We start from the raw sequence: 22,146 nt of genomic DNA on the forward strand, positions 1-22,146 counted from the left end.
GTTTCCGCTGGACGTAGCTGGCGGGTTCTTGTATTTTGCAGTCTTGGTACTTTTACTAATCGACTTGTGTTTGTGCAGCGGGATTGCGGTACAACCTAACGCTCGAGGAGGAGTGTCGCGTGGCGCGGATCAGAGGTTGTTGGCGAAACCGCAACTTGCTGGACTTCCGACTTCTGACTGGCTGGGAGTTGTTAGTCGAGCAGAAACTTACTCGCTCCGTTGGTAAGAAATTTCCGCCAGGCTGCTCTCTTTTTGTAATAAGTAGCCGAGACTGACAGGTTTATTTATTTTTTTTTTATAGAAACTCCGCCAGGCAATAAAGCCAGTCGTGACGCTTTCGAAAAAGCGATGGATCGTGCGGAGGTTGAAAACTTCCTGGAGACGATGTACGCCGAGGGTCTGGCGGCCCAGAAGACCCTGGTGAACCCTGAGACCCTGGCGGTAAGCCAGTCCGAGGTTCCTGTGGTGCTGCCAATGCCGCACCACTCCCATCTGGGTGCCGACGGCCTGCCGGTCGTTCAAGCTGGGGTTCCTGTGTCAGGCGGCAAAAAGGGGGCAGCAACAGTGGCTGCTCAAAAGGAAAGGGTACCCGCCAACAGGCGTGGTTCCCAGAAAGAAAGACAGGTGCAGCCGCTAGGGGTTGTCACCGCGCCAAGGGAGGAGCCGCCGGCGAGGAACACAAAGGCGCTCGAGAGGAAGCGTCGGGGGAGTCTAAGAGGGGGAGGATGTGGAGATTGTCGGGGCCCGGCAGCCGAAGAAGACCCGTCAAGCCCCGTCGAAAGCTGCTGTGGTGGACGGGGAGGCGCCCGCCGCCAGTGACTTGGACTCATTCGCCGCCTACACGGAGTTTATGAAGGATGGTGAGCGGGAGTTCCTCTTCCACCTGTGCGAAAGGCTAGGGTTTGGTGGCCTAGCGGGGATCTTCGCCCGACAGCGATTGACCACTCGCCCTACAGCTCGGCGTTTGGTCAGATTTCAGCTGGGCTGCACGACATGTTTGAGGCGGCGAAGAAGCAGCCTCTGGTCGAAGGGGAGCTCAGGGAGGAGATTGAAAGCCTCCAGAGGGAGCTGGCGGGGGCGAGGGAGAAGCTGGCGGAGACAGAAAGGCGGCTGGCCAAGGCGGAATGTGACTTTGCCGAAGCCCGCGGTAAGCTCAACGTGGCCATCGAGCGGGACTTGGAGAGGAATGAACGCGTCTCCAAGTTGGAGCAGGACGTCGCGCTGCTGCAGGAGCGGATTGCCGCTAAGGACAAGAAACTCATTATCGTGCAGCGGGAGTCCGCCGCCAGGGTGACGGAGCTGAAGCGGCTGGAAGGCCAAGTTGCCCGCCTGAGGGCTGAAGGGGATATTGCCACGGCCGCCGCTGTTGAAGCATTCAAGCAGTCAGCGGAGTTTAAGAAGGCGATGACCGAGTCAGCGAAGGCTGGGGCCCTAGCAAACATAGACATGCTGAAGCGGAAGGGCGCCATCGACTTCGCCAAAGCGTCACAGCCTGATGCGCCGCCGGCCAAGAGTACCCTGCCGGAGAAAGATGTCGTGCCTGCCCCAGCGGGAGGCGCCCGCTCAGGCAGTGGAGAAAGTGGCGCACATCCGACGGAAGGGTCCCAGCAGACTCCCAACCCCACCCCGTCGGAGGTGTCGCGTGCTGGATTCCTGGCGGCGCACACCCGGGCGGACGACACCATAGAGACCCCAAGTCCGACACCGCGAGGGTCCGATCAAACGAGTCGAGCGATCGTGCCGCCGCCTGCTGAAGCAGAAGATGCCGAGGGCAACCCCTGAAGCCAGCTGGGACCACACTAGATTCTTTTTTTTTTTTTTTTTGTAGCCGCTGAGGCATAACAATTTGTAATGAATGTTGCGAAATGAAATGAAGTTTTGAATTGGTGTTTGCTATGATGTGTTTGTACTGGTAGTACTTTGAGTTATATTTTTCTTTTGCCAATCAATGAAACATTAAAGGAATTAAGATTGGTCCAAGTGCACTACGTAGCGGACGAGGTCCGCTGACGATTGCTGGCGTTGCCAGTTGCCCTCAGTGCTAGACTTGGTAACAATGGTTTGAATAATTCCTCGTTTCATTGATACCTGATTGATCAGTGTACAAAAGTGGGGTAGTACCCGTTGGGTAGCTTCCCTTAGCTAAATATTGAACAAAAATTTAGCTAAGTCAAGATGCTCTTGGGTAGCGGTCTGACTATTTGTAGTAATACCGAAGGTGTTCGGTATTCCAAGGGTGGGTCGACGTGACGCCATCCTTGTCCATTAAGTAGAAGGTGCCTGGGCTAACGACTTCCACAATTTTGTATGGGCCTTCCCAAGTTGGGCGGAGTTTTGTTGGTGGCGGAATGACTTCCTTCATTACCCAGTCCCCCAATTGGAGGTTCCGGGCCTTGACTCTGGCGTTGTAGAAACGCGATACCAGCCTTTTGTTTTGCAAGTTGTGCAAATGAGCCTTGTGTCTTTTTTCTTCTAGGAGGTCCCTGTCCAAGTTGACGCCGTCGCTGTTGGTGTCTGGGCAGTAGCCTTCGACCCTAGCGGTAGGCTGAGTTACTTCAATAGGTAGGACTGCCTCTGTGCCGAACATCATACAGAAAGGAGTTTCGCCGGTGGCGGTAGTTGGAGTTGTCCGGATGGCCCATAGGACTTCTGGAAGCTTCTCCGCCCACAAACCCTTGGCATCGTCGAGCTTCTTTTTTAGCAGCTTCTTGATTATCTTGTATGCTTCATCGACCTGGCCGTTTGTTTGGGGATGGGCGACGGATGCAAAAATTAACTTGGTGCCCAAGTTGGCGGTGAACGATATGAGTTCCTTGTTGTTGAACTGTGTACCGTTGTCTGTAATGATTGTATGTGAGACACCATAGCGGCAGTAGATGTTCTTCCAGAGAAATCGAATGACCTTGGCGGTAGTGATTGCCGTCAGTGGCTCCGCCTCTACCCACTTGCTGTTGTAGTCGATGGCGACGATGATGTACTTGAACTGGCCCTTGGCGGTTTGGAACTTTCCCATCAAATCGAGGCCCCACGTGGAGTGAATCCAAGGGCCGATGATGACTGACAGTGGTTCTGCCGGTGCATGTGGGAGATCTGCAAACTGTTGGCATTTGTGGCAAGACCTTGAAATTTGCCGGGCGTCATCACCAAGTGTGGGCCAGAAGTAGCCCTGTCGCAATGTGCGGTTGGCCAAGGATCTGGCGCCTGAGTGGTTTCCACATTCTCCGCCATGGATTTCCGCTAGGACGACCTTTCCCTCCTCTGGGGTTAGACAGCGGAGGTTGGGATGGGTGAATCCTTGGCGGTAAAGCTTGCCATTCTGGATGTTGTAGTGGGTTGCTCTCCGCTTGAGCTGTCTTGCCTGGACCTTATCTTCTGGCAATGTGCCGCTGCACTTGTATGCAATGATCTCGTCCATCCAGCTGGGGTTGACTTCAATGTTGAAGATCTCCGCCAGGGTCTTTGTGATGCTTGGCTTGTCAAGGCACTCCACCCTTGTGTCCGCTCGACTCTGATGTGGCTGGGCGGTTGCCAGTCTCGCCAGTGAATCAGCCTTGGCGTTCTTTTCCCTGTGGATTTGTGTGATGGTGTGAAATTTGAACTTTTTTAGCAACGTTTTGACGTACCCCAAATATGCCGCTAACTGCTGGTCCTTGGCTTGGAAGCTGTCGTTGACCTGGTTAACGACTAATTGAGAGTCGCTGAATATGTTGACGCTGTCAGCCCCTGAGTCAATGGCGAGGAGCAGACCAGCGATGAGTGCCTCGTACTCCGCCATGTTGTTTGAAGCTTTGAAGTTGAATTTCAACGCGTACTCCGCGTTCAGTCCCCCGGGTCCTGTTAAGATGACTCCGGCGCCGCTGGCCTTGGCGCTGGCGGAGCCGTCCACATGCAGGTTCCAATCTGATTGTAGGGGAGTTGCCTCCTCAACGGTTACCATTTCTGTTCCGGGCTCTGTCTCAGTACCGGGTTCTGGCTGACGCTCGGTGAGTTCAGCGATGAAGTCTACCACTGCCTGGCTCTTCATGGCGGTTCTTGGCTTGTATTCTATGTCGAACTCGCTGAGCTCAATGGCCCACTTGCTGAGGCGCCCCGAGTGTTCAAGGTTCTGCATCACTTGCCTCAGCGGCTGATTGGTTAACACATGGATCGTGTGAGCCTGGAAGTATTGGCGGAGGTGTCTGGCGGCAACGATAAGTGCGAGGGCCAGTTGCTCCAAGGGAGGATATCTTGTTTCTGCTCCGTTCATGCCCCTGCCGGCGTAGAACACTGGGAGCTCATCTTGGCCTTCCCGCCGGACAATGGCGCAACTTACCGCCGATGCCAAGACCGCTAGGTATATGAATAGTTTTTCTCCTTGCACAGGGATAGATAGGAGAGGGACTGCCGCTAGGTATTCATTCAGGCCCTGGAACGCCGCCTGACACTCTGGGTTCCAGTCGATGACCTTCTTGTGAGTTGTTTTGAGGAGTTTGAAGAATGGGGCACACTTATCAGTGAGTCGAGAGATGAATCGAGAAAGGGCGGTTAACTTGCCCTGGAGGCATTGGACGTCCACCTTATACTCGGGGTCCGCCAGGTTAAGGATGGCCTGTACCTTATCCAGGTTAGCCTCGATACCTCGCTCGCTGACGATGTAACCCAGAAATTTGCTAGCGGTGACCGCAAAGAAACATTTTTCTGGGTTGAGGCGCATACCATAGGCCAGGAGGATGGTTACTATGATCCTGAGGTTTGCCACATGTTCGTTGGCCTTTATGCTCTTAACTAGCATGTCGTCCACGTAGACCTCGATGATTATTCCCAGATGCTCAGCGAACATGGCGTTCATCAATCGCTGGTAAGTTGCACCGGCGTTCTTCAGACCGAAAGGCATGACATTGTAGCAGTAGAGGCCTTTGTCGGTGGTGAAGGTGGTGCATTCCTGGTCGCTGGGGTGCATCTTGATCTGATTGTAACCGGAGAAAGCGTCCATCATGCTGAGGAGCTCATGTCCGGCGGTCGAATCGACTAGCTGATCGATACGAGGTAGCGGGAAACTATCCTTTGGGCATGCCTTGTTGAGATTTTTGAAGTCGACACACATCCGCCACTTCCTGCTGGGCTTTTTGACCATTACCAAATTTGAGATCCACTAGGGATAGATGACTTGGCGGATGAATCCAATGTCCTGGAGTTTGGCGACCTCCTCTCCGATTGCCCGATATTTTTCCTCATCAAAGGCCCTTCGCTTCTGCTTGATGGGATAAAAGGAGGGTTTGATGGTCAGTTTATGAGTGATAATTTCCGGAGAGATACCTGGCATGTCTGCGTAGGACCATGCAAAGACGGCGGCGTTATCACGTAGGAATTGAGTGAGTTCTGCCTCCACCTCTGGGTTTAGTTGGGTGCCTATGCGGACTGTCCGCTCAGGATGCTCGTCTGAGATGCAGACAACCTTCAACGACGTGTCCGGGTTGACCGGCTCCTTCCTTACATATTTCTCCTCCTCATCTCTAGGATCCTCAAAGATGTTTGGTGGCGGTGCCTCATTACCCACCGTCAGAATTTCATGGCGGCGCGTTGACCGCGCTATAGTCGTTGAATAACATTCTCGTGCCAGCTGCTGGCTTCCCCTCACACAGCCCGTGCCGTTGGGCGTGGGGAACTTCATGAGAAGCATGTACCCGGCAATGATACACTTGAGATTGTTAAGCGCTGGTCGACCAATGATAGCGTTGTACGAACTGAAACAGTCGACAATAATGAATTCCGTATGTACCTCCGCCATGCATGGACTAGTGCCAATAACCAGTCGCATGTAATCCGACCCTAGTGGTTGTGTGACGTCACCGGAGAAGCTGAGCAGTGGCTCGTGATCCTGGAGTAGTTTTTTGTTCCGCTTGAGATGGTCGTAGCAACCGCTGAAGATGACGTTGACAGCGGACCCGCTATCCACCAAGATTCTCCCCACCGAGAATTTGCCAAGAATGGCATCGACCAAGAATGGGTCGTCATGGGGTAAATGCACTCCGCGCTCCTCCTCCTCTGAGAAGGTAATAGGTTCCCAACCTGATCTTGGGAGTTTGGCGGATCTCTCGTAGCGGATGTTGCAGAACTCATTCGGATGATTAACGCGTGCATAGCGCTTTCTTGCCCTGTGAGACATGCTGGTGATTGGAGCACCTCCATCGATGGTGTTGATGCGGCCCAAGGTCTCAACGTTGGCAATTACTGGTGGTGGTTGGCGCACCTTGAACTGCTCCAACTTGCCGTCACGGTACAAGGTCTCAACGGCCGTTTTGAGAGCATTGCAGCTGTTGGTATTGTGGCCGCTGTCCTCGTGGTATTTGCACCACTTGCCGGTGTTCCTGGGTTTGCCCGTTTTTGGGTACTTTGGAGGGGGTGGCGGTGGGATCTGATCCTTGCACTGATTGTAGATGTCTTCATACGATGCCGTGAGGACCGTGAATACTGCATACCGCTGCGAGGACTCCGCCTGCTTGTTGCGGTTATCCCCATGGGTTGGGCGGTTGCCCCTGTTGTAATGCTGGTCCTTCTGCCGCTTGTTCTGGTGGTGGCCCTGCTGCCACTCCCTTTTCTTGTCAGTTGGCGGTGCTGACTGGATCTTGTCAGCGGTTTCCTGATGAATGGAGGATGGCTGTGTTGACTTTGTTGGAGTTGCTGGTGGCGGTGGGGTCTCTCCATATGTGATGAATTCCGCCTGGGCGTGAATGACCGCCTCACTCATGACGTGGTCATACGTCGCATTGGGATGACTGTAGTTGAGGTGATAGAGGAATGGCCCCTTGAGAAGTCCCTTCCTGAAGGCCGCTGATGCCATTGTTTTGTCTAGGTCACGGCACTGAGACGCTGCCGCTCGCCACCTTGTGACGAAGGCCTTCCGCGATTCGTCCTCCCCCTGCTTGACGCTGAACAGCTGACTTGTGTTGTGATGCCCGGCGGACAATAAGATGAACCGGGAGAGGAAAGCGTGTGATAGTGCATGGAATGAGCTGACAGACCCCGGCGGACACTCAAAGAACCAGTTCATTGCCTCGCCATCCAACGTTTCGCTGAACAAGTGGCACAAGGTGGCGTCGTCGAATCCCTTGTTGTTGGTGACCTTCTTGAAGGTGTCCATGTGGACGAAGGGATCAGACATTCCGCCGTAATGCGACATCTTTGGGGTTTTTGCATATGCCGGTCTGAGAGCCTACAGAATTGCAGCGGTGAAGGGCCCAGGTCTGGAAGCGAATAGCGGATTCTGAGTTGGCGCTGGGGCGCCCGACTCCGCCCGGATCAACCTCTGCTCCAGTTGGTGCATCCTTTCCAATATCTTGGCGGTTTCATTGTCCGCGGAATCAGCCTGAATGATCCGCTGGGCCGGCCTGTGCCTCGGCACAGGCGGATTGCCTTCAGTCCTCGCCCTAGCTTCCGAGCGGTTGGTGTGCGGGAGTGATTCCGCCTCCTGTTCCAACATTAGTTGGGGTATGGGCGGTGGTCCCATTCCCAACAACTCAGGTGGGTTCAGCGGTACTTGCATCTGTATGACCGGCCCTGGTACCAATGTGCCGGTGCCGGGTCGACTACGCCTGGTGCTACGTGACTGCTCGCTCTGTGCTGGGCGGGCGGTGGCCTCCAGCGTCTTCTTTAGTTCTTCAAAACGTGTCATGAGCGTAGCCACCTGTCTTTGGGCTTCAGCCTTTTCCTTGCGCTCCTCCTCACGTTCTCTGTTTGCCTTATGAAGATCCGCCAGTGCTAGCTCGTACATAGTGACGAGATCTTGGCCCGGCGGGCGGCTGCTGCTTGGATTGACCTCACCGCCGGGGTTTGCCGGGGTTGTGAATAGTGCGCGGTTAACGCCTATCGCTGGGTCGGAGGGTTGGGGGATGGCGGGATGGTCTGCCTGCTCTTCAGCGTTTCCCCCGCTACCGCTAGTCATGGTGATTGTGGTGGGATGACCTTTTGTTCAAGGGTTCCCACAGACGGCGCCAATGTTAATGTCTAAAAGTTCGGCAGTAGCTGAACCTTCGTTAACGCTGATCCGGTGGGCGGATCGATACTTGCGATGTTCTCAAGGCTTCCGCTACCTGTCAAATAAAATACAAAGGGCGTTAGAGGGAGACCGCGTTGGGCGGTCTTCAACTCTCCGATGCCTAAGTTAGTCAATGTATTTATGTTGACAAAGTAACAGTGGGTAAGTATTGAATGCGTAATTAATGAGGAGAGAGGAGAGAACCTTTTATAGGTGAGGCAGAGGTTGATCTTCTCTTTGTTTTCGATGTGGGACTGATATGCTTCAGTTCCCAGTTTCAGAAGCTTCTGATGCCATCTTGGCGCGACGCGTGGCGGCGCGTCGGCGGCGATCTGGAGGTGGTCCGACGCTGAGGCTGTAGCCCGCCTGGCGGTGTGTCTGCATGTCATTCATTTGGTTGGAATTAGTACATTTGGCGGTACAATGAGCGTAGCCCATTAGAGCTAATTATGCTTGCAAATGTACATGTATGTACACACGCAATCCACCATCCCTCACAAGGAGAATGAACGCGATCTGAATGGCACGTCCTTCGAGACGAGCAATGATGTGAAGGGGATGATGATCTCCCTGAAAGCAGCCTAGAGAAGGTGATGGGCGCCGTGACAGCGTCGATGGAGACCATAGGGCTGAGGGAAGGAGAGACTAAGGGGTCCGAATGAGAGGAGACTAGGCAAAAGTTATGGGCGCCGTCGAAGTAGGGTGGGAGAGAACTAGAGAAGTCGCTCTCCTAGGGTTTTTTTTCTCAATTGTATTACATATGTGTTTAACAGCTCTTGTTAATGATACTAATCTATAATTTACTTGTACCTGGAGAGGTTAAATTTGAAAGAAACCAAAAACTACATATTGGGCTTGTGAAAGAACACTCTCAATTGATTAAGAAAAGGCAAAATCTGGTAGCTTAGGCATTGGCATTGAAGTTTATACACATTGGAATGCTAACATGCTATGATTTTTTCAAAAGAAAAATGCACCATCAGTGCCTCAACTTTTGTGCACCGGCCAAGTTGATACCCGGACTCTCAGTGCTACCACTGTGATACCTGATCTATGATTTTGCTATCGTTGACATACTTCCGTCAAATTTTTTCAGACGGGGATGTTAAAAAAGTCACATGCCAAGCACGTGGGCCCAAAAAAAGGGCAAACACGTCTTTTTGCCCAAAATGCAGCCCAATTTTTTTTTTTTACAATTTTCTCTCTCCTCCTCTTCTTCTTCTTCTTCCTCCTTTGTTCAGTTGTTCAGTCCAATGAAGAAGATAAAGACTAAGTCTTTATGTGGTGAACTGTGTGCTTTATAATTCAATGCGATTTGAATCTCTGTTTGTTTCGGTTTTCGACTTATTGGATTGTTGATATGGTTGCAAGGGAGAAAGCTTTTTCATAGCTAATTGAAACTGAATGTATGGTGGTTTAGTTATATGAGATATCTGCTTGCAGTATACACATTTGGGATAGACCTGAGCGTTAATGAACGGGCTTACGTGCACGAACAATGCAGGAAAATGGATATGAAATCCAAGAGCTCTGGGTGAGTGACAGTCATGATAGTAGCTATCCCATGTACTCTGGATGCGAGTACACACCATCATCAATAGCAGCGATCCCATATTAGATGTGACAGAGAGAATGAAGAGGTTGACATTCAATCATGCTAGGAGGAGTTTTGGGAAGGAACAAGAGCTCCTAAGATTGGATTTCGAGGAAGACATTTTCTGGGTTTCGGGTTTGAATTGCTTCAGAATCTGAAATGTGTTTTTGGTTTGTCCAAATCATCCATCATCATGAAGCAATAACCCAAACAATCTATCATCAAAAGCAGAGCAGATATTGAGGAACCAAGATCTCCCAGAGCACCCAAAGTCATCTCCCCAATTTTCAAACTCCTCTCTTTGAGCTCTCTTCCATTTTCCGACTCCATCGACTCCATAACTCTTCTCTCCACTTCATCCCCAGTCATGAACCCATCTTCCTCTCTCTGCTCCACATCAATCGCCATTTTCATGTCATTCACCAGAACACTCCTGTTCAGATGCTGCTCTGTATAGAGCGGCCACGCCACCATTAGCACCTCGGCTATCACCGATTCTAGCACGGAGTTCCGCCCACAGTGAGTCACAAACCCGCCCACGGCTTCCTTCTTCCATTTTCCTTCCACGTACTGTCAGTATATGCCATCAGAGTCGATTATTGGGATGGCGAACACGGTGGGGATTCAGGTGGTGAAGGATCTTGGTGTGATTTTGGAGGCAGAAATTGCAATTGGAAACCCTTGGTTTATTTGCTTGTTTCTTGATTTTGGGGGCAATATGAAATTTCTTTCTGGGAAGATTGAGATCGCAGTAACAACTTAACCAAGGAAGAAGAAGAAGAAGAAGAAGAGGAGGAGAGAGAAAATTGTAAAAAAAAAAAATTCTGGGGTCATTTAAGTCATTTCATGGCATTTTTTAGGCCCACGTGCTTACCACGTCACACATCTAACAGAACCGTCAGCGAAATCTGACGGAAGTATCTCATAGATAGCGAAATATGAGTTCAGGTATCACATTGGTAGCACTGAGAATCCAGGTATCAACTTGGCCGGTGCACAAGAGTTGAGGCACTGATGGTGCATTTTTCTCTTTTTTCAATCGTTGGATGACTGGATCTAATAAAATGTTAATTTAACGGTTGAAATACTTGTAACGGATGTTCTGAATAACGGTAAATCTATAAAGAGGAATGCTAGCAACCTTTCCCTCCAACCTTTCTTTTTCTATCTTCCCCACTTATCTTGTGCCATGTGGATTCATTTATGATTGCAATCTATGTATTTACTACCTTGAAAAAACAACTAATTTCATTTCATGTTTTACCTTTTTTTTGAATGAAATTCAACATTTCTCATTAATAGTCTCAAGCTAGAGCAGTACATTACATACCTTTCCATTGCCTTGAAAAACAGAGGGCAAATAAGAAAACGTGATATATATATCTAGTACCACTCATTAACAAACATCCATGCTCACTTATTCTAAACATGCCTATCTTACTATGATCGAAACGATTGCATAGTAAATAAGCATAGTACATAAAAGACTTAAAAGGAAGGCTAAAGAAAAGCCTTATGAGCCCATACCCTCCAGGCCTCCACCAGGATCCCATAACCGAAACCCTAGTAAGCCGGAGCCCGCCTGTTTGGTCCAAACTTGGGCCAAAATCCACAATCTTGACACCCAATCTGTTTTGAGCACCTAAAATGATCTAGGCACCCAAAGCTTCTTAGAATTGGGCTGCAAACTGGACCTGGGCCATATAGCAGATTTGGGCCGCCGAATCGAGTTGGGCCTCGAAACTGATCTTGGCACCCAACCCAGAATGAGCATACCCACTCCTGCTCCGATCACTGTCACGGCCTCCTCCTCCGCCGCACATACAAGATGCAGGCCATCCCGTCTCCGACCCGGATCCACGACCAAATTCAGATCCCGCAAAACTCTAATCCAACACCGAGAATTAGCAAGACTTTCGTCCACCTTGAGACGCCCCCGACGCGGCCGAGACTGACCACCATCATCAGACTCTTCTTCCTCTACAAGTTTGTTTCGGCGATGAACCGCCGGCCTCACCATTTTCCTCAGATCCCAGAGCTCGATGACGCCAGAACAAGGCCTCCTCAAGTTCAAACCCGAGGGCCAGCCTCCTATCTGCCCCCATCTTGAGGCAAGTCGGAGATCCGATTCATCAGAAACGGCAGATGCAGGAGCACCATACCGCCAATTGCCGCAAACTTTACTCCCTTCTAGGAGCAAGCCATCGTTGTCGCTTGGAGGAAAGCGCACGAGGCTCGTCCTTGGAGGTCTGCCGCCGACCCCTTCTTGGTAGTTTCCACCTCTCTCCCCAACGGGTAAAGAGTTGGCATAGATTGAGAAAGTGATTGACGATAAACATCGCCATTGAAGCGTCAGCCTAAGGCGGCTAGGGTTGAGAGTCATTCATCAATTAGGTTTTGGTGCCACGGTCAATGGGTTTAATAAACGCTTCTTCTGTATTCTTTCATGTTTTACCTTTATTTATGTTTGACCTTATTAAATGCTCTATATCAATATGAAAAAAAAAAAAAAAACTCTTGACTCTTTTGTTTTTCTAACTTTTTTTTCATTTCTTATATTTTCTAAGTTTTTCAACGAAAATTTTTCTTTCATTTATTTGGTCATGTTCCATAATACTGAGTCTTTTTTTGACATCTTATCTCTACTACTATAAATGGAGGCGTCAGATTTGGTGTCAAAGCTTCACCAAATTCTTGAACTTCCTATAATGTCCATGATAGCTATAAAAACCGATTGATTTAGAAAATATATAGGAGGGATAATGTGGTAAATTAACTAAAAAGAAAGTGAATATTGTACAACGAAGAGAACCATTCAGCGAAAAGAAGAAGAAGAAAACTGCCCATGGCGCACGATCTCAAAGGAAAACGAGAATTATGTCAACATGGGACTGTGGGAGTAGATATGGCATCACTGCTATTCACCCAATCACCCGTGTCTCAGTTTACAATTAATACAAACGGAGAAACACGACCCGGAACAGGAGAAAAACAACAATTACCACAGTCCGGGTAATTGTGTAGGGACCATCGTGATTAAAAAAAAAAGTCAGGAACTAAAGTGATTTTAACCCTAAAATTCAAGGGACTAAACTGAATTTAGTCATTTTAATTATATTAATTATTTAAATTTTTTAGATAGTGAAATACACATAGCATGCTATGAATGTGAAAGGTAGAAATAAAAAGATTGGAGGGGAAGGTTGCTAGCATTTCTCCATCTATAAAAGTACCAAAAATTTGCATTTGCAATTTTGCATCTTGACTTTGCAAAATATGAAGTAAAAGAAGGCATTTTGAACGGTTGAAACACTCGTAAAACGGATGTTCCGAAGAATTACCAAAAATTTGAAAGCACAGTGAATGCAATTTGAACTGGAAGTGTTGGAATTGACTGAGAATGAGTAAAATGACAATTTTGACCCCAAGAGGCGGCGAATGGTCCATTGAACAAAATTAGGGTCTAATCCCACTAAAATTGGTATTAGTCTCCCACGATCCGCGTCATGAAACGAACCTAATCAAAACCGCTCTTTTTTCCACCAATAGGAAACGAGCATTAGTCCCTCACGATCCGCGTCATGCCCCCTAACCCTCATCGCAACCGTCCATTCAAAACCGAGAAAGCACAACTAAGCCCCTCCTTCACCGTGGGATAGCACGAAGAGAAAACACACGGACGCTAGATCCCCACCGTCCGTTCCTCAATACCGTTTTGTAATCTGGCCCTATATATACGCCTTAGCCTCTTGTACGTTCAAATCTTTAGTTCATTTGGAGAAAAGAAAGAGAGAGAAAGAAGCGAAGCAATCTGAGAGGTACGACTTTTCTTTCTTTCATTTTTTTTTTTTTAAAATTAATTTTTATTTCTCTGAAGCTTAATTAGGGTTAGGGTTTCGTTTTCTGTTCGCGTTTTCGTAAGCTTATGATGTTGATTTAGGGTTTTTGTGGCGAGTCGTTGGCTTTGTAGGTTGTGATTTAGGGTTTGGGTAAATTTTAGGGTTTTCTGTTGTTGTATGCCAATGTGTATGGATTTTGGGATTTTGAGTTTGCTTAATTAGGGTTGTTGAAGGCGTAATTGTTATAATTTGGATAAGATGTGATGTATAAAGTAATTGTTGTTAGTGGTATGGTTTAGATCTGTTCTTGTTATGGTTATGTTTAATTTCTGGGACAATTTCTTGAATTTAGGGTTCGAAATCATTAGGAGTTGTTTGAAATTTAGGTTCGAAATCATATTATGGTCCCCGAAATTTAACCTTAGTGAACAGATTAGGAGTTTTAATTTGTTGATGAGTAATGTTAAAATGATTTCGATTATGTGTTTCAGATGGCCCGTACTAAGCAAACTGCTCGTAAGTCAACTGGAGGAAAGGCTCCAAGGAAGCAGCTCGCCACCAAGGTTTGTGTTTCTGAATTTGTAGTTCTGGGTTATTTTTGTTATGTGGTTGTGATTTTTGTGTTTATGTTTATTTGTGATGTGATTATTGTTTTGTGATAGGCTGCTCGTAAGTCTGCCCCAACCACTGGAGGAGTCAAGAAGCCCCACAGATACCGCCCTGGAACTGTTGCTCTTCGGTGAGTTGTTTGCTCCCTGTTTGTGTAGTTTAAGTTTCCAATGTCTTGGTTTTGCTTATGCGTTATTTGTTGGTGTAATTGCTTATTTGGTTATGAATTGTGTTTGTGCAGTGAAATCCGTAAGTACCAGAAGAGTACTGAGCTCCTGATCAGGAAGTTGCCATTCCAGAGGCTTGTTCGTGAAATTGCGCAGGACTTTAAGGTATATATGCAGCTTTCAGATGCCATGTGTGTTTGATCTTCTGTTGTTTTTACCAGTGAATAATTGTGTTTTAACGATTTGTTCTTGTGTTTGCAGACTGATCTGCGTTTCCAGAGCCATGCAGTTCTTGCCCTGCAGGAGGCTGCTGAGGCTTACCTGGTTGGTCTGTTTGAGGACACCAATCTCTGTGCCATCCATGCCAAGCGGGTTACCATCATGCCCAAGGATATCCAGCTGGCTAGGAGGATCAGGGGTGAGCGTGCTTAAGTGACTCGCCTGCAATGGAGGGTGTGGTGCCTGCAGACGGAAGGCTGTGATATAACAAATGCTGAATGGGATTGGAAGGCGGTGTTTTGCTTGGTTCTTTTGTTAAGTCAGATCAGATAGATAGGCTGTAGGGTCCTAGTTCTAGTGAATATCCTTATAGACAAGACACTAATGGTGCTTGGGTTTGTAGTATTGGAACCTACATTTTGTTGGTCCATTGTTAATTGTGTTATTCTGTTATTTTGGTTGTCTGCAGCTTCACCAATGGGTATTGAACAACATATATTTCATCTAATCTAGTCCTGTTTGTTATGTCTATTTGTTTAAAATGATTATAATGTGCATTGGTTGTGGAAAATGTGTAATAAAGATGCATATTATTGTGCTTATGTGTGTGGTTCTTTTATGATTTTCAGTATTTTCTTAGTTAAGAGTTGCCGAGTCTTAGAGTGTTTGGTACATCGGGGAAACTTCTCTGAACGTTGATCTTGGTGCTATAAAATGATTAAAATCTATCGAAGTTTGCATCCTCCTATGCTGGGTTTATGGATGTACTGCTTTAGTTGAAATTCGTTCATTTTTTAAATTCTTTAGATCCGGAAAGCATGGATCAAATGATAGGGCAGGGAGCGAAAGAAAGATCAAAGCAGAGTCCAGCAATTCTGACTGGGATAATCGTCAACATGGCAGCAGATGTATCCCAGAAGAAAGTGAAACACTCTGAGTATGCACTGCAATAGATGCCGGTTGATAAAGAGATTGGAATATCTAACATGAACTATACCCCAATAAGCTTGTTTTTTTATTTATTGGTTACACAAGGGGGCCTGAAGCCCAAACAAAAACACAGAAACTAAACAGCCAAAGCTGTTACAAAGGAACGAGACCTCACTAGGCCATCTAAGACAGCTTGAGTAGTAAAAGCTGGATTGGGAATCTTGATCAAGACTGCTTTTGGCTAAAATATCAGCGACTCTGTAAATATGGTTGATAGAGTAGGGGACTCAAAATGTTGTGCCGAAGCTCAATATCAGTACTGTGATGGAAGGTTAAACAAGACAGCAGAATCAGTGTCCACTTCCAAATGCTTAATATCCATGTCAACAGCCATTTGGAGGCCAGTAAACAAACCCCAGGCCTAAATCGGCTTCTAGTGATGATGTTGATACTCCTGAGAACTACCGCCCGTTTGAACATCCTTTCAGGTTGTTATTACAAACCCCAACGCTTGGTTCCTTCACTGCTCAAGCTGTTCTCAACCCATGATGTGTACACTTGCAACGTCAAGATTGGCTCTCTCTTTCGAGCGGGTCATATTGAAGCCGCCCGCCAACTGTTCGACGACATGCCCCAGAGAGACGTGGTTACATGGAACGCTCTCGTTACTGGGTACTGGAAAAACGGTTACTTTCAGGAATCAAAGAGTCTGTTCCAATCGATGCCTCTCAGGAATGTGGTGTCCTGGAACTCCATGGTAGCCGGGTGCGTCGAAAATGGGATGGTTGATGAGGCTTTCGGCTACTTTCGAGCCATGCCCGAGAGGAACATTGCTTCTTGGAATGCTATGATATCTGGGTTTTTGAAGTGTGATCGGGTGGAGGAAGCTAGTAGGCTTTTTGTGGAGATGCCGTGTAGGAATGTGATTTCTTATACGGCGATGATTGATGGGTTTGCGAAGATAGGAGAGGTGGAGAAGGCAAGAGCATTGTTTGATGTCATGCCGCCTAAAAATGCGGTTTCTTGGACTGTGCTGATTAGTGGGTATGTGGAGAATGGGAGGTTTGATGAAGCTAGGGAATTGTACAAGCAGATGCCGGAGAAAAATGTGGTTGCTGTGACTGCTATGATCACTGGGTGCTGTAAGGAGGGTAAGATGGAAGAAGCTAGAGATTTATTCGACGCAATTCAGTTCAAGGACGATGTCTGTTGGAATGCAATGATAACAGGTATGCTAATTGCAGCTCGCTAGTCTATCAGGAAAACCATAATTGGGCAGTGGAGGATTTCATTTGTGTTCATCAGTGACATAACTCTCTAGTTATTATAGTATTATTGAGATTTGCAGTTGAGAGAATTGGTATTGAGTGCTTGAAAATTAGTTTGATCAGTATCTGCAGTAGTCTGATGTATCGAGGACATTTTCCTTAAGTTTGAAAGCATTATCCTAACAACTTTCACTTGCCCCTGACATGCTTCTTTTCATTTGCAGGCTATGCACAAAATGGTAGGGGAGAGGAAGCATTGAAGTTACATTCACAAAAGCTCAAGATTGGTTTGCATCCAGATAACTGGACCCTTGTTTCTGTTCTCATGGCCTGTTCTACTCTTGCGTCACTGAAGGATGGAAGACAAGCTCATGTGCTCATTATTAAACATGGTCTCGAATCAAATGTCTCCATAAGTAATGCTTTGATTACCATGTACTGCAGATGTGGTGCGATTCTTGACTCTGAGTTAGCTTTCAAACAAATTGAGAGTCCGGACCTTGTCTCATGGAACACCATTGTTGCTGCATTTGCACAGCACGGTCTCTACGAGAAGGCTCTGGCTTTTTTCAACCAGATGAGGGTCAGTGGCTTTGAACCGGATGGCATAACATTTCTTAGTGTCTTATCTGCTTGTGCTCGTGTGGGAAAAGTGAATGAGAGCATGGATTTGTTCGACTCAATGGTCAATAAATATGGTATTTCCCCTGGGTCGGAGCATTATGCTTGCTTAATTGATCTATTGAGTCGAGCAGGTCAGTTAGAGAAAGCTTGCAAGATGATCCAAGAGATGCCATTTGAAGCAGACTTTGGGATTTGGGGAGCTCTTCTTGCAGCTTCCAGTGTTCATTCAAATGTCGAAATAGGGGAACTGGCTGCTAAGAATATGTTAGACTTGGATCCCCAGAGTTCTGGGCCTTATGTCATATTGTCCAATATGTATGCAGCTGCTGGAAAATGGAATGATGTTGCTAGAGTGAGGAGTTTGATGAAAAAGCATGGAGTCAAGAAGCAACAGGCATATAGTTGGATAGAGATTGGGAATAAGTTGCACAATTTCGTTGGAGGGGATATATCGCATCCAGATGTTGATAATATTCATTTGGTGCTCAAGAAGATCAGCCTGCATATGGCTGCAAATAATTTCACACACATCAGTTTCTCATGGAGCTCTTCTTGTTAACCAATAGAAGGGATGTAATGGCAGAAGGATACAATTACAATTGTTAGAAGTATGAAGAGTCTGCTTCATATGTTTTGTGGACTAGTTGATGATTCTGAAAGGCTCAAAAGAGCTGAAGCTCAAGTCCGAGAGGCGCAACCAAAATTCGGTCTGGGGAGGTGTCCAAGATTTTTCCTAGAAAAAAAAAAAAATTGGTCAAACGAAGTTTTTCCGACGGTACATAAGCAATATATTGATTTTCTTCTCGAGTTTCCGGTTTGGAATGAAGAAATTTTACTTCTTGCCTATTTACTATGGCGAACGAAAAATCAAAGACCAATTTTTAAATTTCTTTGTAATTCTCACCCAGTTAGTTGCCAATTTGAACACAACAGACTACCATGCCAACCGGCCAGAGGTTAGTCATGGGTTTGAAATTGGATATATCAGCAGAAAGGTCAATTTTGTCATATCCACATAGATTTCTTCCCACACCCGCCAAATAGGCTTCTTTTGTGGAAAACCCGCCAACCTCGGACTTTTAACATTGATCTCTACCAGTCTATGTTTGTAGCTTTTCTCGTTACGTAATAGTGACTTTCCAAAAATAGAAAACTCTTGCTGCAACATTCATCCCTATTCGACCTCGAAACCGAGGCTAAGGTACTTTGTTTTTCTTGTATATTCTCCTTGAAATTTCCGATACTTTCGTTCTCTGCAAGGCTCTATTGTCTTTTGATCAATTCTCTCTCTTTTGAGTTAATAGGATTTTACCTTGTTGGCTTCTGCTCTTTCTCCAATCTGTTAATTCATGCTTATGGAATTTAATCTGTGAAATATTCATGGTTTTCTGATCTGGGGTTTTGAAATTAAATCAAAGAAACCTTCTTTGGTCATATTGCGAGACCAGTTCTGCATCAAAAAGAAGCCCTCTATCAATATATAAGCGGTATTTCTCCTCCTCCATATTATTTGCCTTGATTTTTACAACAGGTTGTATTTGGATTTGTATCAAACTGTTTTAGGATGAACATGATATATACTGGTTTTTTAAATTTTATTTTCTCATTTTGTATTGGATTTTTATTTTGGTTGATAGTGGGTGTTTTATGCAATTCATGGTCGAATAGATTGTTGGAGCTTGGACATGCAGCAACATATGGAGCAACCTGAAGAGAAAGATCGCAAGATGAAAGAGCAATTACATGCAGTAGAGGTAGAAAGAGATCGAGCCCTTGATGAACTAAGAGAGATGAAAAAGGTGGCACAGGAGGCTAACATGCGTCTTAGTGAAGCATTGTCAACTCATAATCAGGAGAATATAGACTCGTTGAAAGTTGAACTTGGAAAGGCCAAAGATTTGGAGCTCAAACTGGCAGAGAATGTGGAAAACGCTGAGGCTAAGACGAAGGTTTTAGTGTCTGAGAGCGAGGAACGAATTCAAGAATTGCAGCAGAAACTGACAGAGAATGCAAAAACCTCAGAGTCTCAGATGACGGCTTTATTGTCCGAAAGAGAAGAAAGAATTCGGGAGTTGGAGCTCAAACTGGCAGAGAATGTGAAAACCTCCGATGCTCAGGCTGAAATAAAGACTTCATTGTCTGAAAGAGAAGAAAGAATTCGGGAATTGGAGCTCAAACTGGCAGAGAACACGGAAAGCTCAGAGGCTCACAGGAAGGCTTTATTGTCCGAAAGTGCAGAAAGAATAAGGAAATTGGAGATCAAATTGGCAGAGAATGTTGAAACCAATGAGGCTCAGTTGAAAACTTTGTTTTGTCATAGTGAGGAAAGAATTCGGGAACTCGAGATGGAAATAGAAAAAAGAAGGAAATCAGAAGCAAGAATCCTTGATTCGTTGATCACACAGACAAACCAACTGGAGCAAACCAAGGTTTTACTTGAAGAATCAAATTCTGAAATTACTTCTCTTCAAAAGAAATTGGAGAAATGGGAAGAGGAGTCGGTGCAGAGCAGTGAGCTTAGCACATCTCATTTTCAGGACAGCCATGATACTAATGTTTCCATGGGGGATGATTTAGAGAGTCTCAGGTCCCAGCTTCAGTTGACAAAGGAGAATCTGGTTGATTCTCAAAAGAAGGAGCAACTTGCGTGTTTGAAGGTTGAGAAATTACTTGAGGAGATACGTGCACTAAAACACGAGCTGAAGTTGACAGCCGAAGCTGAAGAAAACGGAAAGAAGGCAATGGATGACTTGGCTATTGCTCTTAAAGAAGTTGCCACGGAAGCCAATCAGTTGAAGGACTCACTGCAGATGACCAAAGCCGAGTTAGAGCACTCAAGGGAACAAGAACAGCGTTTGAATGTAATGCTAAAGACCAATGAGGAAGATTTTAAATTGATGTTGGATGAAGTAAGGAAAGAAGCTGAGAGGTACAAAAACACTGCTGCCAGGTTGAAAATAGAACACGAAGAGTCGGTTATGGCATGGAGTGGGAAGGAAACTGGCTTTGTTGACTGTATTAGAAAAGCAGAAGACGATAGACATGCTACACAGCAAGAGAACTATAGGTTGCATGAGTTGCTTCTCGAGACGGATAACAAGGCCATGTTGTCAAAGGAAGAAAATAGTAAATTGCGCGATATACTTAAACAGGCCTTGAATGAAGCAAATATTGCCAAAGAAGCTGCAGTCATTGCTCGAGCTGAAAATTCTCAGCTCAAAGATAGCCTGGAAGAAAAGGAGGAGGCCTTGAATTTTCTCATCCGAGAAAACGAAAATTATAGGGTGAATGAAATTGCTGCAAATGAAAACATTAAGGAGTTGAAGCGGTTGCTTATTGAATCGTCAAAGAAGGACTGCAAGAAAGAGGAAAAAGAGAAACCACCATTGAAGGATGTGAAAAAGGAGTCCAAGGATAAAACACCTACAAAGGAGTCGAAGAAGGAGGCTAAGGAGTCAAAGCCTACAAAGGAGGATAGTGATAAGGAGAAAGAGGCTGGAAACATACTTGGCAAAGTTTTCAGCTTCAGTCTCAAGGAGCTTAGAATCTCAAACTCACACGATGATGTTGTTCATGTTGTTCATGATGATGATGATGATGATGATGAGATTGAAATAGACGAGGCTCTCAAAGGCTCGATCTTTGAGGTACAGTCTCCCGGCTCAGCTAATCATCACCGGAGAACTTCTTCTGCATTCACAGATTATGGAGAACCCCTCCATCCAGAGGATTTTGATCATCTAGACCATCATCTAGATGGGACTCACGCCGAGAACTCGAGAAAGAAGAAAGCCTTGCTAAGAAGATTTGGCGATCTTATAAAGAGAAGTACTGCTTATTCCTACTCTAAAAAGGAGCCATCACCGGATCCCAAAAAGGAACTATTGCAGGACGCAAAGAAGGAGCCTTCACAGGATCTCAAAAAGGAACCTTCACTGGATAGCAAGAAGGAACCCTCACAAGATACCAAGAAGGAAGCATTACCAGAATAGATAAGCTGTATTTTTTGCACTGCTCTTCAAGTTTTGATATTAAGTAGTTTAATCTGATTCTTTACTTATTTTATTCACAGTAAATTATAGTAAATGAATCCTGCTCTAGTCCTAGAGAATTGCAAATTTGAACATGTAATTATAGTTCTAGCAGAAATTGTACTTGTATATTGATTTCAGAAGATTGAAATGGTCAGCAAAAAAGGGTGTTTAATTGTTTTCATCTGTTCAAGCACGTCAGAAATTCAATATTAGAAGGAAACTATGCTCCCTGCAATGGGAGTCGTCGCAGTGTAAAGCTGTTTTTTCTTTTTAATTGTTCATAAACATTTTTCAGACTTCACCAAGAGGATCAAAACCAAAGCATTGAGTTGATCGTGGGAGAGTCATAATCGTGAAACTTTCAGCACATTATCACAACATGTATCCGTCGCTACCATGATTGTCCGATCAATCATGCAGTAGGTGTTCGATCCTTGAATCCCTTCTCACAATGTATGCTTTCTTTTCAAGTTCTGTGTCCATAAGGGGTTGTCTAATTGTGTCGTAATAATGGGTGTCCGTAAGGACCGACCTATCCAAAACCATTTATCACTTGTGTGAACACTTCTAACGTCACTCATCCACACTCAAAATCAAAGGGATCAACTGCCACGTGTCAAGATGCCATAAAATCACAAACAAAATATCATACTGGGAGCTGGCAATGGACAGTTACATTGTCACTTGAGAACTTCCCTTCCAATTTAGGGGATTTTCCCTTTTTTGGAAAAAAAAAAAATTAAAAACAAAATCCTATCGAAATGTCAACATACACCAATACCTTGTGCATATCATCGCCATATTGATTTTTTTTTTTTCGTGGTAGATCTTTCGATGGTGGACCTTTA

The 22,146-nt window shown here is 46.0% G+C and overlaps 3 protein-coding genes across 6 annotated transcripts; all 3 read left to right on the forward strand.

Annotated features, from left to right (window-relative positions):
• Positions 1–13,337: 13,337 nt before the first annotated feature.
• Positions 13,338–15,044, forward strand: LOC133723677 (histone H3.3). Its single transcript, XM_062150558.1, has 5 exons — positions 13,338–13,426; positions 13,939–14,010; positions 14,110–14,186; positions 14,298–14,388; positions 14,485–15,044. Exons 2-5 carry the CDS (start codon positions 13,939–13,941, stop codon positions 14,653–14,655), a joined length of 411 nt encoding a protein of 136 aa, XP_062006542.1. The 5' UTR covers positions 13,338–13,426; the 3' UTR covers positions 14,656–15,044.
• Positions 15,045–16,000: 956 nt separating this feature from the next.
• LOC133724555 (pentatricopeptide repeat-containing protein At4g02750-like) lies at positions 16,001–17,823 on the forward strand. Its single transcript, XM_062151321.1, has 2 exons — positions 16,001–16,601; positions 16,865–17,823. The coding sequence occupies exons 1-2, from the start codon at positions 16,001–16,003 to the stop codon at positions 17,821–17,823; spliced, it is 1,560 nt and encodes a 519-aa protein (XP_062007305.1).
• A 509-nt stretch (positions 17,824–18,332) lies between these two features.
• On the forward strand, positions 18,333–21,479 carry LOC133723690 (WEB family protein At3g02930, chloroplastic). Of its 4 annotated transcripts, none has more exons than XM_062150577.1 (3): positions 18,334–18,465; positions 18,569–18,751; positions 18,933–21,479. In XM_062150577.1, the coding sequence occupies exon 3, from the start codon at positions 18,950–18,952 to the stop codon at positions 21,254–21,256; it is 2,307 nt and encodes a 768-aa protein (XP_062006561.1). In that variant the 5' UTR covers positions 18,334–18,465; positions 18,569–18,751; positions 18,933–18,949; the 3' UTR covers positions 21,257–21,479. The 4 variants fall into 4 exon arrangements, with proteins under 4 accessions (XP_062006553.1, XP_062006561.1, XP_062006575.1 ...); XM_062150591.1 differs by having other exon boundaries at positions 18,335–18,465; positions 18,683–18,751; positions 18,902–21,479; XM_062150584.1 differs by having other exon boundaries at positions 18,335–18,465; positions 18,683–18,751.
• Positions 21,480–22,146: the final 667 nt, after the last annotated feature.

Source organism: Rosa rugosa, chromosome 1 (assembly GCF_958449725.1).
Source record: "Rosa rugosa chromosome 1, drRosRugo1.1, whole genome shotgun sequence".
In the NCBI taxonomy this organism is placed as follows: Eukaryota; Viridiplantae; Streptophyta; class Magnoliopsida; order Rosales; family Rosaceae; genus Rosa; species Rosa rugosa.

Coding starts and splice junctions, on each gene's coding strand:
- LOC133723677 (XM_062150558.1), top strand. CDS start 13,939: ATGGCCCGTACTAAGCAAACTGCTCGTAAGTCAACTGGAGGAAAGGCT. Junction 14,187..14,297: donor CCTGGAACTGTTGCTCTTCG/GTGAGTTGTTTG, acceptor GTGTTTGTGCAG/TGAAATCCGTAAGTACCAGA. Junction 14,389..14,484: donor AAATTGCGCAGGACTTTAAG/GTATATATGCAG, acceptor TTGTGTTTGCAG/ACTGATCTGCGTTTCCAGAG.
- LOC133723690 (XM_062150569.1), top strand. CDS start 18,950: ATGCAGCAACATATGGAGCAACCTGAAGAGAAAGATCGCAAGATGAAA.
- LOC133724555 (XM_062151321.1), top strand. CDS start 16,001: ATGCCCCAGAGAGACGTGGTTACATGGAACGCTCTCGTTACTGGGTAC. Junction 16,602..16,864: donor TTGGAATGCAATGATAACAG/GTATGCTAATTG, acceptor TTTCATTTGCAG/GCTATGCACAAAATGGTAGG.